Source organism: Chenopodium album, chromosome 12, assembly GCF_948465745.1.
Source record: "Chenopodium album chromosome 12, dcCheAlbu1.1, whole genome shotgun sequence".
In the NCBI taxonomy this organism is placed as follows: Eukaryota; Viridiplantae; Streptophyta; class Magnoliopsida; order Caryophyllales; family Amaranthaceae; genus Chenopodium; species Chenopodium album.
The window spans coordinates 45149946-45167527 of NC_137845.1; the positions used below are offsets into that span (position 1 = coordinate 45149946).

At 33.6% G+C, this 17582-nt stretch overlaps 1 protein-coding gene across 1 annotated transcript; it reads left to right on the forward strand.

The window, feature by feature from the left end:
• Positions 1-5098: 5098 nt before the first annotated feature.
• LOC145571220 (uncharacterized) lies at positions 5099-7509 on the forward strand. The gene is made up of 2 exons (XM_081630290.1): positions 5099-7312; positions 7486-7509. Exons 1-2 carry the CDS (start codon positions 5099-5101, stop codon positions 7507-7509), a joined length of 2238 nt encoding a protein of 745 aa, XP_081486416.1.
• Positions 7510-17582: the final 10073 nt, after the last annotated feature.

Consider the following 17582-nt stretch of genomic DNA (forward strand, 5'->3'; position numbering starts at 1 on the left):
TCAGGCTGGGTTTGCAGGAACTAGAAACAACCCATGAAGCAATGGAGCTAGGAGGCAGTCCACTTTATTAAGAAAAAGAAGCTAATATCCGCTGGGCTTACCTTGCTGGTGATTTAGATTGGGTCAGAACCATAGCTTGACTGAGTTGGTCCGGTCCCACTTGCCTATGATCTAGGCACTAACAAGCATACTTATTTCATTTAGAGTTCCTTTACCTCAAAGTTAACAGGTACACATCATGCAATTTAATTTTATTCAAACATGACATATACCTGTCTCTAAGCACACTATTATGTGAATTAATGAGGTTTATGCTAGCAAAAACTTGAACAATAAACAAGCAATATACTCAACAATCAGATGTTTAATTCCCTAGCTTTAATAAAAAATTTCAGGAATAATATAAACCAAGAATCTTGACTTAGAGGTTCTTTTCAATAGTTAGTGCACTCATAATTCCTCAGACTAAATCATACTAACATAAACATCATTTGAAAAGAGTGAATCTATTGATGCATCTATTTTAAGTGTTATAAGCTCAGGAACTTGCAAAAAACTAATACTTGCCTAATATATTTTAGTAGACTAGCAGACCCCTAGGATAACAATTCCTATAACCCCAATTCTATCTAAGTTGTAAAACCTTAACTAAATAACTCAGATCATTATCATACTAATTTCCAATAAGCTAAACTAATTTTAATAATAAACTAGTGGCATGCATGTGATCTGAAGGATATGAATTGATAATCCAAATTAAAACTTCAACCTTGAATGATAACATGTAAGTCATAACCATTAAAATCATCTTAACCCATAATCATATTAAATTACAAAAATAAGACAACCCGGAATAAATTACATCTAAAAATCAAATCCAACATCAAATTAAGCAGTTATAAATGCCAAATTCACTTGAGAGATTAAAAGGGCAACGATGACTTACATGAAAATCAGAATACAACAACGATTTCGCCGGCATCAAACCCAACTAGCCAACCATAAATCCAAAGAAAGCAGTGTGAGTAGAGAGCAAAGCAACTAGTTAATTACGAATTGAAATAGATACTCTATACTCTTAATTAACTCTCACCTAAGGAGAAAGAAAGGAGGTGAGTAAGTAGAGTAACCGATTGGGGGATATGATGATTTTAAGATGATGAGTGTGTTGTATAATGAGATCAACAACTGAAAACTGGAGTAACTGCTTATTCATGATGAAAAAAATTTGGAGCCAAATAATTTACAATTTCGCGGGTTTGGAGAAAAATATGGAGTTGAGGCGTTGAGGCGTTGAGGATGGAGTAACCTGTTGAGGATGATGGGGTTTGGTTTTTTTATTTATTTATTTATTTACTTATTTTCTATTTTGAGAAATAAATGTGGACTACTAGCTAATGGTTCTTCTTTTTGGAATAAACTAGGGGATCTTACTTGGGTGGGATTACAAATATCTTAAGGAAACAAAGTTGTTATCTATTATTGGATTATGACGAAGAAATTATTGGATTAAAAAATATGATGAATTAATTAAAATGGGTATTGGTAGCAACTTGCTAGTTTCTGGATGGTAATCTAATAATAATAAAATATATTAATTTAAACTATTTATTTTAATTGTTTAAAAAAAAAAACTATTTATTTTAACGAATAAAAAATAGGTGTACAATAAATATTGTATATCCGTATTAATATTGTCCTAAATGATTACTAGTTAGAGTATGTTCTCATACGATTATTTCCAGTTCAGTTCAACTCTAATAAGTTCAGTTCAGCTCCTAATTTCATTCTCTTATAAAATATTCATTTTAGTTAGTTCAGTTCAGTTCAGCTCAGTCAATGAGAACAAACCCTATAATGAGAACATCCATTATAAAGATAGCCTAAAGTGATAAGAAGTTACCCCTATAATGAATAAAAGTTACCACAATATGCATAAAAGTAACCCAATAAAGAAAAGGTTTGTAAGCAAAAGCAACTATTATATCCTTACAAAACTTATTTCATTGGCTATTTACATTAAAAATTGGCAAAAAGTTACCCTACTAAACTATTTTAAGTGTTCTAAATCATGATTAATTTTATCTAAGCTTATGTGAGATTATTTTTTGTAAAATAAATGGAATAAAGGTGAACATAATAGAGTCTTGTTTGTAATTGACTTTATACAAATGTAATATTGAATCGAAATCAGCAAAAATGTAATCAAGGAGACCAAAGTCAACTGATACAAAATAGACCCACTCAAACTCGTTTGAACCCAATATAAGCTAATACTCCAATTTGACCATTAACTAATATAAAATTGATGGCTTTTTCCAAATTTGACATGGACCCGATAGTTATTGTCTCGACTCAAAATTGATCAGATCCAAATTGAGGTAGTTCAAAAGGGTAACCTTGACCATTATGACAATCATTTTAACACAATTGTGAAAGTCAAGTTACTATATAGAGTAAAAAGAAACAAAGTTACGTAGTGAGTTTAACCATTAAGATTTATACAAATGTGAAATTCAATCATATTAATTGTTTTATTATGTTAACAAGTTGTATAAAAATGTGAAAGTCGAATAGTTTTATACTTATATTCTATTTTGAGTAAGTTTTTTTTTTGAGTAACTTTCATACCGTTAATTTATCAGTGTCTTCACTTGCTTTATCATTCATTCTATCTCATCTCCTTAATATGTGTGCCTAATTGAACGTGTCAAATTGATAGAAACGAAAAAAGTATGTAATTACACATTAAGGAGTATAATAGATTTTGGACGAACCATAGATTATAATCTAAATTGATAAATAAGTTACTCATTAGTAATAATTAAGTCTTGTTTCAAAAAAAAAAAAAAATAATAATTAAGTCTAAAATCTAAGGGTTTTTTTTTATTGACTGAACTGAGCTGAACCGAACTGAACTAAACTTATTGAAGCTGAGCTGAACTGAACTGAACCGAACTGAACTGAATATTTTATGAGAGAAGGAAATTAAGAACTGAACTGAACTTATTAGAACTGAACTGAACTAAAAATAATCTGATGAGAACAGGCCCTAAGTTTATTATGAGCTAGTATATAATAATTTTGTTAAAAAATGAGTATGTTATAATGATATAGTATCATTCATTCATATTATTATTATTATTAGGGTAATGCTATACATAACCCTTAGGGCTATATGTAAGCTGACTCAAATCGACTTTACCCGGTACTTTGGCCCTGTGCTCTTCACCTTAAAAAAATAATATTAAGTAAAAATAATTTCACTTCAGTAAAAATAAGTTCAGTTCAGTAAAATTTATTTCAGTTCAGTAAAAATAATTTTAGTTTAGTAAAAATAAGTTCATTTCAGTAAAATTCAGTTTTCTATAGTAGAAAATCAGTAAAAATAATTTCAGTTCAGTAAAAATAATTTAAGTTCGGTAGAAATAATTTAAGTTCAGTAAAATTAAGTTCAGTTAAGTAAAAATAAATTCAGTTCAGTAAAAATAATTTCAGTTCAACAAAATTAAGGTGAATCAAACAGGGTCTTAGCTATCTAAACCGAATTGTGATCAACTCATTATTTATTCAAAACCAATAAATCCCAATGATTGAAGATCTAAATTAGATCTAACTCTAGTTCAAAAAAAATTCGATCTAACTTGAAACTTCTAAAACCATTTTTATATCCAAAACTACTCACGACCCGATTTAATCATTTAACCCGGCCCAAAACTATGGTGCCCGAATTAACATCATGTCATTAATCTTCCTCTAATGGTTTCGTTTTTATTTCATACCTAACTATTCAATTTTATGCAGCAACACTCCTTCTCTTCTTTCTCCTCCATTGAAGCGTACTCTAAATCTGCATTGAAGCATCTTCTGAGCTTTCTCTCCACCATTGATATATCTTCTGAGGTAAGATTTCATTATATAATTGCTAGAATGTCAATTTCACAATCAAGGTTTTGATATTACATTATTACCTAATTTTTATTTCAATTGTGAATGTAGTATTAAATTGACAATTCATCAAATTATAATGTGGATTATGAACTATTGATTATCATTGCTGAAATAAAAGCGTATAGCTAGCTAAATTTGTGATTAGTTTGATATTTGTATCATAGCTTAGTAGTCTGAACTCAGCTCGTTTTTATTGTCACAATCATATAAAATGCATTGGTTAATTAATATGGTATGCCAAGTTATATATTGTACACTCATGGACCTTTTCAAGATTAGTAGACAATAGTCGTTCTTGATTTGGCTTTAGCTATTGCCTACTTCCTCCTATGGTGCTCTGCTATTCCCTTTTTCCAGTCTAAATTTTTTATTACTAACATAAGCAATCTAGAGAATGACACTATATCATAGTTAACAGTATACGATGTATTGCGGGGGTAACATAAGTAGATGATCCTGTGTTGTCATTAGAATACGATGTATTGGATCTTCTGGTTTTTGTTATTGTTCACTTTGGCTAAAGTTCTTTTCTTACATCCAAGTTTGACTGTGAGCTTTTACATTTTTTATTTGGTACCCATGGGTTTAATTGATTTCCATGCTTATGTTACAATCATAATCGTGTTGTATTCCTTTTCAACTAGCATAAGTAGCCATAATTGTTCTTTTGTGTGTGTCTGTGCTAGTTATGAAATCTTGCAATTTCTCTACTCCCCTCTCTAGCACCTCTCTAGGATATGACTCAATTATGGTATTGTAATCTTTAATTAATTTGGAATAAAATATACTACTTTTTCTTTGACTGTTTATCATCTAAGTTTCGATGTGAGTGAACTTTGCTGATCTAACCTTTTGTCCTCAATATAAGATGATATGTTGCTTTTATAAAATTACATTTTGTAAAATAATGTGGCTTTTATTTAAGGTATCAAAATAGCTTTGCAATAGTAGGGACATTTAGTATGGGGTAGCTATTTCCAGAATTTGTTGATAAAGCTTCCAAATATGCATTTTAATCACATAATTATTGTTTTGTTATTTTGTTTTAGACTGACCAAGGATTTATTAGTTGTCTCTTACTTTATTACCCTTGTTGTTGACTGTCCTTATAACTTATAGTGTTACAGTCCTTACAGAGTATTAAGTTATGGAAAAATCCAATAAAGATTGGATTGATGCACCCCAAATTTCCGAAGAGTATATCAAAGGAGTTGAGAATTTTCTTGATTTTGCATTTCTAAATTCAACCATGGACGTTGAGGAAGATGATGAACCAGAAATTTTATGCCCATGTACGAAGTGTGTTAATAGATACTGGTTCCCTAGAGAAGTGGTATATAATCACTTAATTGCTCATAGATTTAACAAGAGGTATAAAGTGTGGAATTTTCATGGCGAAGGATTGACAGCAGGGTCTTCTTTTAGCGGAGGCGGGCATCAACGTGATAATCAAAACACATTAGACAATATGGGTGAAATGATTAATGATTTATTCAGAGATGTTATGGGAGGTTCAATCTCCGAAGCAGAAGGGGTTCACAAGGGTCCTGATGAGAGTGCTAAAAAGTTTTATAAACTGTTAGAAGATGCAAAAGAGGAATTATATCCGGGTTTTAAGGATTTTTCAGTGCTTTCATACACAGTGCGACTATATCTCCTTAAATGCCTTAATGGGTGGAGCAATTCTTCTTTCGATGAGTTGATGAAGCTTCAGTGTGCTGCCTTTCCATTTGCAAAGCTCCCTACTTCTTTTCATCATGCTAAAAAAATGGTGAAGAACCTTGGACTTGATTACAAACGAATTGATGCGTGTCCCAATGATTGTATGTTGTACTGGAAAGAGCGTGCAAATGACAAGTCTTGCCATGTTTGTAAAGCTTCTAGGTGGAAACTAAATGAGAAACAAAAAGAGGAAGGTGCACTACCCGACGAAGGAGTTCCTGCAAAAGTTTTGCGTTACTTTCCTCTGAAACCTCGTCTACAAAGGTTGTTCATGTGCTCTAAGACGGCTGAACTCATGACATGGCATGAAACTGATCGTAAGAAAGATGACAAATTAAGGCACCCTGCTGATGGACAAGCTTGGAAAGATTTCGATATTACACATCCTCAATTTGCAAGTGATTTTCGAAATGTGAGGCTTGGTCTTACGACTGATGGTTTCAACCCTTTCAGAACTATGAGTGTGTCATATAGTATTTGGCCAGTTGTTTTATCCATTTATAATTTGCCTCCTTGGTTGTATAATAAGTCTGAGTATAATATCATGTCTTTGATTATACCTGGTCCATCTTCTCCAGGTTATGATATAGATGTGTACTTGCAACCATTAATCGAGGAATTGAAGGAGTTATGGGAAGTTGGAGTCGACACTTATGATGTTGTGAAAGATGAAACATTTTCTTTAAGGGCAGCCTTGTTATGGACAATTAGTGACTTCCCTGCTTATGCAATGTTGTCGGGATGGAGCACAAAAGGAAAATTTGCTTGCCCAAATTGTAATCATAAGACTTGGTCCAAATACCTGAAGTATAGTAAGAAAATGTGTTACATGGGGCATCGTAGCTCTTTGAAAGAAAATCATCCATGGCGTCGTAATAAAAGAGCTTTTGATGGTAATGTAGAGACAAGGCCTCCTCCTACTAGATTGTCGGGTTCTGATGTATTGGAAGATTTAGAAGGGTTTGAAAATAAGTTTGGGAAAACTCAAAAGAAGGGCAAGAAGAATTTTCCTTGGAAGAAGAAATCAATTTTCTTTGAGCTTCCTTATTGGGAAACAAATACCTTGCGTCATAATCTTGATGTAATGCACATTGAGAAAAATATTTGTGACAGTGTGCTTGGTACTTTGCTTGATATTCCAGGAAAGACTAAGGACCATGTGGCAGCCCGCTTTGATTTACAAGATATGGGTATAAGAAATGAACTCCATCCAAAGAGAACTAATAATAGAGGGAAGCGTTTATACTCCAAAGCTTGTTTTTCGTTATCTTCTAATGAAAAAGACTTGTTCTGCAGTGTGATAAAAGGTGCTAAGTTTCCCGATGGTTGTGCATCAAACATCTCCAGATGTGTCCAATCCAATGAGCGGAAGGTCACTGGTTACAAGAGCCATGATGCCCACTTTATGCTTCATTATTTGCTCCAAGTTGCTGTAAAGAATACCTTGCCTAAACAAGTAGCATCGACTTTGATTAGGCTAGGATCCTTTTTTAGGGGTCTATGTAGAAAAGTTCTAAAGCCTAAAGATCTTGACGATCTTGAATCCGAAATCATAGAGATACTTTGCCTACTTGAGAAGATATTCCCCCCAAGTTTCTTTGACATAATGGTCCACCTTCCACTTCATCTTGTTGATGAGGTAAGTCTTGGGGGCCCTGTTCAAGGCCGTTGGATGTATCCAAAAGAGCGTTATTTGGGTAAATTGAAGTCATATGTGAAAAATAGAAGTCGACCCGAAGGCTCCATTGCAGAGGCCTACTTGGCAGAAGAATGCCTTGTGTTTTGTTCTCGGTATCTTCACGATGATTTTAGTTCAAAGTTGAATCGAGCTCCTAGAAATGATGATGATACTGCATCCAATGAAGATGAAAGCCTTTTTCCAAATGTTGGACGACCTTTAGGGGTAAAAAAGAAAAGTAAAGGCAAAAAGGTTTCTTTAGATGAAGACACTTTGATGAAAGCTCATCGCTATGTACTCTTTAATTGTGATGAAATCAGTGATTACATAAGGTCAGTAAGTAATTTTAAATTGGTATAATTTCATATTAACTATATATAATCTTTATTATTTATAATTGACTTATACAATTAAGTTGCTTTGTGATATATATGTAGTGAACATCAAGATTTAGTGAATCGTCAAAGAAGTCAAGGTACACGGAGTAAGCGGAGTAGGTGGGCGAGAGGACAAGAACATAGTCATGATATTGGAGCATGGTTCAAGGACCGTGTACGGGAAGAAAATGTTTCCAAAGAAATCAAGGCTTTATCCCAAGGGCCTGACTATACTGTGAGAAGTTTTAAAGGGTACCTAATAAATGGTAATAAATTTCATACAACTGCACATGAGTCAAAAAGGAAAACTCAATGTAGTGGAGTTAGTGTAACATCTTCAATGTCGAGTTTTGCAAGTTCTAGGGATCAAAATCCTATTGTAGGGGACGTCAAATATTATGGCGTGGTGGAGGATATTATTGAGTTAGATTATTTTGGACATTTTAAAGTGGTATTGTTTCGCTGTAAATGGTTCCAAGTGGAGCAAGATGAGTTTGGGCTAACATGTGCAAATTTTAAAAGGTTTTGCTATACTGATGACCCTTTTGTGATGGCTAATCAAGCAAACCAAGTTTTTTATGTGCAAGATTCCAAGCAAAAGCATTTGTATTATGTTATGGAAACTATCCCCGGAGACTTCTTTGATATGAGTGAAGAATCAGATGGTGATGTTGGAGTTTCTTATTGGAATGAATCTACTAGCGATGGTGCTCACCCAGGGGCAACTATTGATGATGACTATGATGTTAGTTGGTTGAGAGAGGACTTGCCTGCCACTACTGTTGACGTTCCAGAATACATGTTAAATATGCAAGCAGAGCCGGAAATTGATGATTCGGATGATGAAATCGAGGACGATACTCTATGGGATTTCATGCAAGCAAGTGAAGATGAAGCTTAGGAAATATGATTGGTCCTTTCTAGTATTCTTTTTTTTTTTTAGTGTACTATGAAGTAATAAAAGGTTATGGATTTTAGCTTAAACAGTTTTTGTTGGTTTGACTGCAAAAATGTTTTTGTTTTAATGATCAAACGTGTCTTTTTTTTTGGGGATTACTTGTTAATCTGTTGATGCTTGATTAGTAATAGTTGAAGATATCATATTGTCATAGGGATATGGTTGAATATTGAGAAATGATTGTGCAACAATGAGGTATGATGAGGTATGATGAGTTTTCGAATTTTTCAACTGAAAATTCTGTCTCTTTCCCACTTTGTTGTACTCTAAGTATTTCTCCTTTGATAAACGAAGGCTTGTAAGTGTTTCTAATTCTTCAGGAAACCTTGAGGAGCTTTAAGATTCTTGTTCTGATTTCTTCCACTTGAAGTCTTACTTGCTTCGTTGTGGACTTGTTGATAAATTGACTTGTTGCTCTTTCTCGAGATATGTTATTATCCTTTTTCAAATAACCTTTTGCTCTTTTAAATTCAATTTCTTGACTAAAAGTGGCTTTTGATTCAAGATAATTCCTTGGCGTGATTGCAATCTTGCCTGTTACTAGGCTGCTACAACAACTGTTGTTAGATGTTCTGTACTGAGCTCAATGTGAATGTGATTTCTACTTGTGAAAAACTCAGTTCTTAACGTTTTTTATGCATAATGTCAATTTTGATCCCTTGATGATGCTCTTGATATCGCTTTCAAGATGATTCTCTTAATCCCTATTGTTGATTTATTAGCATAAAGAAAGGTTTGTCTAGATGTATTGTTGTCCTGTACCAAATCCACTGTCTCTCGGTTTGTTTTTCCCTTCTTTCCCTCCTGCTAATTTTTGAATAGGCTAAGAAAATTTAATACTCTGTATTAAATATCTGCCTATCTGGTGAATCTTTCTAATAATGCTTATCAATCTTTCTAGGCAGCTGCTAGCCCTACCAGCAGGCAGTCAGAGCCGTTAGAAGCTAGCAGCCTGCATCTAGAAGCCTGCAGCTATTGGCCACTAGAAGGAAGCAGCAAGCTGCCAGCCACTAGATGCAGCTAGCAGCCACAAGCAGGAAGTCACCAGCGGGCGTGCAGTCGCAGACTGTAGTCAGGAACAACAACTTAGGTAAAAATATACTGAATTCTCGGTTTGTTTTTCTTTTTGAAACAATTCTTGGGTTTTTATTATTGCAAAGTATTTGTTAATTTGGACTTTAGAATAAGAATAAGTTTGACAAAATTTACTTTGAGTGAAATCATGTTGGTAACTAAAATTAGATAATTGCAACTTTGTAAGTATTATTATTCTCAGTAGATATATGGTATATATCTCAAATAGACACAAATATTAAAAGATCTTGGGGATTTTGTGAGTTAATTGATATTTTTACAACATCCATGTCTGATTTTGAAATTTTTGGGTATATATCCCTTATATGCTAGATAGCAGGAGTTTTTATAACTGCTGTCTTATGACATGCGCTTGAAACAGGTGATGAAATTCTTCTGGACAGCTTACAAACTCGCTGAAATTCTTTTTTCTTTGTTGGAAATGCTGATTTTCTCTGCTGAATCTTTGCAAGGATATTGTTTTTTGTTCTTGAAAATCTTTCTATTTTGCAGAAGTGTTGAATTTTCTACTGAAAACCTTGAATTTTTCCGCTGACAGTTTCTGACTTTTTTGCTGAAGAGTTTGATTTCTCAGGCAAAAATTATGAATTTTTCAACTGAAAATTCTGTCTCTTTCCCACTTTGTTGTACTCTGAGTATTACAAACTCGCTGAAATTCTTTTTTCTTTGTTGGAATTTACAGGATGGTACTGGAAGGTACGTTTGGAGGAATGGAAATCAATACCATGGTGAATGGAAGAATGGTTTTGCTACTGTTGTTTTTTTAATGATGGATTGTTTAATATTATGATTATTGTAGACATTCAGTTGGGAAGCATGCTTCAATATTAAGGAATCTGAAAAGAAGTTATTTTGATCCAAAGGAGAAGTTCTGGACAAAGTTTCCACCAGAAGGCACAAAACTAACTCCAACGCATAAATCAACCGAGTTTCAATGGAAGGATTATTGTCCTATGGTGTTCAGGTCAGTGAATCAATGAATCGGATCGAGCGATGAAATCATTTGTAGACGTATTATAGTACTAAGAAAGTTTGAATGAATGCTGATAAAATTATATATTTCTTTGGTTGATTTAGACATTTGAGGGAGCTGTTTCAAATAGATCCGGCGGATTATATGCTGGCAATTTGTGGGAATGATGCTCTCCGAGAACTCTCTTCACCTGGGAAGAGTGGTAGTTTTTTCTATCTTACCCAGGATGATCGATACATGATCAAAACTGTGAAGAAATCTGAAGTCAAGGTTTGTTTGCCGTTTCTTTTGACCTTTGCTTTTTAAATTTTCTTTTCTACCAAATGTTTCTGCTGTTAGGCTGGCTGGCTGCCTGGTTGGCTATTCGGTGATTCCTTTGTATTCAAGCTCTAGTGTTGGTTATAATTTATAATAATGAAACTTGCTATTATTAAATTTAGGCGTGTCCTAATTGGGTGATTCTACCGTTCAGATTCTCCTTAGTATGCTTCCAAGTTACTACCAACATGTTTGCCGCTACGAAAATTGACTTGTTGCTCTTTCTCGAGATATCTTATTATTTTTTTTAAAATGACCTTTTGCTCTTTTAAATTCAATTTCTTGACTAAAAATGGCTCTTGATTCAAGATAATTCCTTGACGTGATTGCAATCTTGCCTCTTACTAGGCTGCTACAGCAACTGTTGTTAGATGTTCTGTACTGAGCTCAATGCCTCCTCAATTGACGATTTCTTGCATGGAGGAGCTTGACTTTGAATTTTTTTCACTGAATATTGTCAGACAGCTCTTTGCACTTTCATCTATCCTCTCCATGCTCAACATTGTACGTAATTTAGGAATAAGAGCCGCTATGAGCATCCTGCAAATTAGCTGAGCTATTCTTGCCTGATGGGCTCATAAAATTTTGCAATTTACAGTTCTAAGGCAGTTTGATGCTTTGGATCTGTAGAGATGATACACCTCAAGTAGGAAATATTGCTTGAGTAACTACCTTGAGCCTGTCTACCCCCGAGCTGCAATGTGCTTGCTGTGTGCTTGCTGATACACGTTATAAAGAAGCTCCATAAGTCACATTTTGAAGGTCTAGCAACATTTTTCAAACCTTATGGTCTGAAATTGATCTTGCTTTCTTATCCTCACAATGCTGACCAGACGATTGAGTAGCTTGAATTACTAGACCGCTTGAAAGTTTTCTGGCAGATTCTCTGCGATCTCATTGCATTCATAATGACTCGCCATAGAACTTGTATCATCTAAACTTATGCTTAGGAGGATTCTCAAGAAACTCATAAGTAGCTGAAGGTAAGAAGTGCCTACTTATGCCATGCTGCTACCTATTTAGATGAACTAAAATTACAATAATTCAGAGTTCAGAATCTTACAGGTTTAAAATCATACTGTTTTCTTTATTTTGTATTTTTTTAACTCGAAAGTTGGGATTTGCTTACAGTTTAGATGAATTTAAATTACAGTAATTCTTCATTACTTAACCTTTAAACTAGATATGCATGCTCTTCACTCCCTTTTTAGACATATAACTCACTATGTTGCTTCAGGTCTCAACTAAAGACACCGATATGGCAAACATGCTGTTGAACTGTGTGCCCGTCTATGCAATTATACTGGTAAGCCTGCATTAATCAGCATTCAGCACAAGTATTTCCTTAATTAAGTCACATAACAAATTCAAGCAGCAATTCAATGACTAATTTATTTACTTGTTTTGTGGCCTGCATTAATTAGCAATTCAGTAAGCCTGCATTAAACAACAATTCAGTAAGCATTCATTAATCAGCATTTAGCACAAGTATTTATATACGAAGTATATTGTAGTAGCATATTCAATTGTTGGCTTTTGAAACTAATTTAATATGAGTTAAAATTGTATTTTTTTGATAATACATGAATGTTTTATATCTTTTATAAGAATCAGGTTATGGATTTTCCTAATTTCAGAATTACTGTTTTGATTCTTAGTATGTCCTAACTTAATTGTATTGAAACATGAGATTATTTTGTGAGAAATTAGATAATTAAGATTATGGTGTGCACAGGCAGCAGCTAGCAGGTAGGAGCCACCAGTAGGCAGCATCTGGCCGCCAGCCACATGATGCAGCTAGCCGCCACCAGCAGGAACTCGCCAGCTGCAGCTAGCCGCTGGCAGCCGACAGTCGCTAGCCACAGGCAGTCACAAGCTTCACGCAGCAGCAACTCGGGTAAAAATATGCTGAATTCTTTCGGCTACTTTGTAAAATTTATGTCATGCTTAATCAAGCATTCTAGCTTAAGCAATTTTGGTTTTGTTTGATTGCAAAAGTATTTGTTAAATTGGACTTTTGAATAAGAATTAGTTGAGAAAATTTTACTTTGGGTGAACTCATGTTGGTAACTAAAATTAAACAATTGTAAGTACTAGTATTCTCATAGACAAATTAAACAATTGTAAGTACTATTTGGCTATTTCCCGGTGGTGATGTTTTTTTTTTTTAATTTTCATTTGTGTTATTAGCTTGTATGTGTTGTATAATTGTGTCTATTAATAGCAATTGGATCAACATGAACATTATCAATGTCACTGCAATCAGCTCTTGATTATGTTGTGTCAATCTTTTTCAGGTGTATATCACTAAAAAACAAGAACTGACATGTCAAATTGCCTACAGACATTATAGAAAGGTATCTATAACCAAATTGTTCTGATATGTCACTCTGCTCATGTTACTAAACATTTTAAGCTTTGCGGTCATATATCTTAGTACCATGAAAATTCTCCCTTCATTATCTCCTGCTAGAATTCAGTGAAAGTGCATGAAACACCACAACATTGTCGGTCATTTCTATTTGCACTTTAGGGAAGATGACCAATGCTTGATTTTGTTCTTGACAGGAAAGTGGAAATAGTTATAAGAAGTCTCAAAAGAAGGGTGCTATGAAGAAAAACTGAAAGTTTCAAGCTGTTGTGCTAGCAATGTAGAATACTAGAATTAGTCTTCTTTGTGATCTTTTCTTTAAAAAAAAAAAAGATAGACATGCTCTTGAGTATTTGATGTACTAAATACTGTCATTTTAGTCAGTATGCTAGTGAATGAGATAAAAAATTACTCATATGTTGCAGTTTTGTATAATACTACAAGTTCTATTTTTTGTTGGTCAAAGTGTTATTTCATTTCTGAAAGCTACAAACATCTTTGTAGTCTGGAATGATTCTACTTCACTGCTATGTTCATTCAAGTTACTGTGTGAAATTCTGAAGTCAAATACTCTCAATAAACTTGACTCATCATACCTGATAGTATTTACACTTTTCCCATAAGACTCCAATCAATTACATAAGGCAATGGAAACACATGAAACAATCATTGTCTTTTTTATTTTGAAACAACGATTTTAAAATTGTTGCATAGGAAACAATATTTGTTGTATTTATGGACAACATTTGAAATAAATGTTGCCTTATTTAAAAAAAAGGGCTACATTTTACATATTGTTGTCTTACATTGTCTAAAGCAACACTTTTTAAACCGTAGCATTGTAGTATAGTATACATTGTTTAGGATCAAGGTAACAAACATGTTTTGTTGCCTTTTATAGTAAAAGGCAACATTTGTAAAATTGTTGCAATTTTGTGTGTTGCCTATTCTCATTTTTTTTGTAGTGAAATCTTAAAACATGGTACGCTCTAAATTTTCTCTAACTTGGTCCATGCATGTATTGAGTAAACTTAATCATCTCTTACATCGGTTTTCATGCACAACTCTAAACTATATGACCTGATAATGTTCCATCACATGGTGTAAAAAATATTCTTCTTAATTAATCTAGGTATACAAAAATTAGTGACTAAAATTAGCAACTTAGACAATAGTTTTTGGAATGGCTAATACTTAAACCTAAATATCCAAGATATATATTATAATGATCTAAACTGCATCCCAAAAAAAAATATTAATAAACTAAAAAAATGTTATCTTATTTTTCACTTCAAAAAAAAAAAAAAAAACTTCACCACTCCAAAAAGAAACATTTGTCAGACTTAACTTAGACACTTTAATTTATAAATCCAGCACAAATATTACCATTTTCCTTTTAAGTGAAAGCTCAAACATTCATACTCAAAGATCTTGGGATTGTCTTGTTTATTCATGGCCAGGTACTTATGTGCTTTATGGTAATGGCCTAATGGGTAACGAATTATACAGATACAAGGTCCTTACTTATAAGACTATATTCCTCAAAAACTAAAATGATGCAGAGCCTAATCAACTAATAACCAAAGCATATGTAAAATTTATAATTAAAATTGCAAACAACATGCATTAATTAAACGAGATACTTTAAATTAAATCGAAGCAAAAAAACTTTTTTTTAAAAAAAGGAAAAATCCGATAATCAGCCAGTTAACAGGTACAGATTTAAGTTCAACTACATCCAAATAATTAAATTAAAATACAATAAATTGAAAAAATTGTGATAAAAAAAAATAACATATATTCAGCAACATAAACAACTATTTCATAAAATTCAAGTTTAATTTTTAGGACAAAACAACACAAAATAATGTGGATCTGGGTCTACTTTCGTCAAATAATTGCCTTTATTAGTCGTAGGTTGTAATTGTATACCTGAAATAGAGATTTTGCCGTACGATCTAAGAGGGCAAATTATTGAGCGCCTTTGTGGAAGGCCGCAATTGGAGGTCGACTACCGTAGTTTGTTCGGTGCCGGGAAAAATGGACAATGTAGTAAATGAAGGAATTTTGAGAGGAGAGTTTAAAGAGGATATGGGTGTAGAGGAGAGAGAAGAAGAAGATTAAAAGATACTTGTGTGTGTAGACACCTAAAAATGTCTCCCCAAAACCAATCCCGATGATAAACAACCTTTCACCACCATTATTGGTCGGGTTGAGTATTTAATCCCAGGAGTTCTTAAAGTCTATGTTCAATCAAACTAAGCTCACAAAATTATCAACGGATTAGTCCTGATGTTTAGACAAAGCGTAGTCCGATTTGTATTTTTTGCCCGAACCCTTTTTAATTCATTTCGTATTATTTATTAATTAATCCCTATTAATGATTAATAAACCTAAATGGCCCGAAATATGAAACGACACTTAAAAATACCGAGCGTAATTAGGTTAAAAGTGAACTTAAACGCAAATATGGAAAAACTGTACACCGTGTCACGGCGCCACGTGCCGCGCCACGGTGGACATTGCCGTGTCACGCTATACCCACCGTGACATGAGATTTGTCTATGTGCAATCTGCGTACATTATTTCACGCGCTTTATCCATTTAAATATATTTAGGGCAAAATAGTGTCCCGCGTCACGGTAATCTATACCGTGTCACATCAACAACTTCCGTGTCGCGGCAGATATGCCGTGTCATGGTACCCCAAAATTAGGGTTTTATCTTTTTAGGGTTCCGTGTGTTCCCTCTACTCATTTCCTCTATAAATACGAGCCTCATTTCTTCAGTTTGCGGCAACAAAGAATTCTCTATTCTCTCTTCTACGCTCTAGCCTAAACACTAGCTTAGCCTACCTTATTCTTCCACGATACTTCCTTTAAGCACTCCAAGGAGTCCGTTACAAGAGGTGCTGCTCTTAAACCAAGGCGTGAAAGGTAGAACTATTTGAGGGTTTGGCCCCAAATCAACTATATTTAATTTAATTTCAACTATTTTTTTTATTAATTTCCTTAAAGTTACTAACGTGTTTATTATTTTATAGTTCCAAGCAAACAAAATCAAAGTAAGGAATTATGTTCCTTTTATTTCTATTATTTTTCGAACGATTGTTATTATGTTTGTCATGTATTAGTTATTGGATTATTGTTAAAATTGCTTCCAATATTAATGTTTATCCTATTGTTATTATGATCACCATATTGCATGTTAAAGGGAATATGTAATTGAAAATCACGCTAATAAGATAATTTGGACGACCGGTTTAGGTTCCCTTAATCATGTTGTTTAATCAAGTGATCACGATATTTAGAATCATGTGTGCATTAATATTCAACCAATAATAATTTGGGGCAAATTGAGTATTTGTTTGTATGCCTTTGAGATCGCAGGAATCACTTTTCACTATAAGAATCGAGTAGTGGCCAATACGGGCGAATGTGACTCCATGACTCACTTCGTACCATCATCCCGATCCTCCTTTCGTGGTTCCAAACCATATGGAGTTAGTAATCTCATGGATTATATTAATGGGGTGTAACCTTCACGGGTCAATCGTTGTTGCCTTTCGTTGTCCCTTTATCGTGGTTGCCTTAAATGATCCGTGAACGGTTTATAAGTTCCTAAAAAAACTTGTTGGCGGCTCCCTACTTTCCTTGTCCCTAATTGTATTATGTCAATTCCCACTTCCTATGAGTGCCAAGCATATTCACACATGCTTAACGTAGGTGCACTTCCAACGATGCCTACAGTGTGGTGTTTTGCTTTTTTTTTTTTGGGATATACACGGTAAGGGTTCAATTGGGTGATGGTGATACTACATGGAAATAAATGAGACAAAAGATAGTTGTTTATGTACTCCGTACTATTATTGTAAAGTGGTATTTTTAGTATATTAATCTAAAAACCTTCTAGATTCACTCAATCTAATATTTTTTTATTTTTGACGGCATCACTCAATCTAATTTGTACACTAGCAATGTATGACATAGTAACATGACGTCACAGAAGTATAATGGGTAAAAAATATGCAATTCGTTTTGATTAATTAGAATATAAACAAAATATTACTAAATACTCCGTACTATTGTTGACATTTTTTTGGTTTTATCAAATGATTATTCCAATAAAATAAAATGTTA

Bases quoted from the DNA above. Each gene is read 5' to 3' on its own strand.
- LOC145571220 (XM_081630290.1), top strand. From the start codon at position 5,099: ATGGAAAAATCCAATAAAGATTGGATTGATGCACCCCAAATTTCCGAA. The intron at 7,313-7,485 runs GTAAGTCTTGGG...CGATGATTTTAG, and splicing joins CACTTCATCTTGTTGATGAG to TTCAAAGTTGAATCGAGCTC.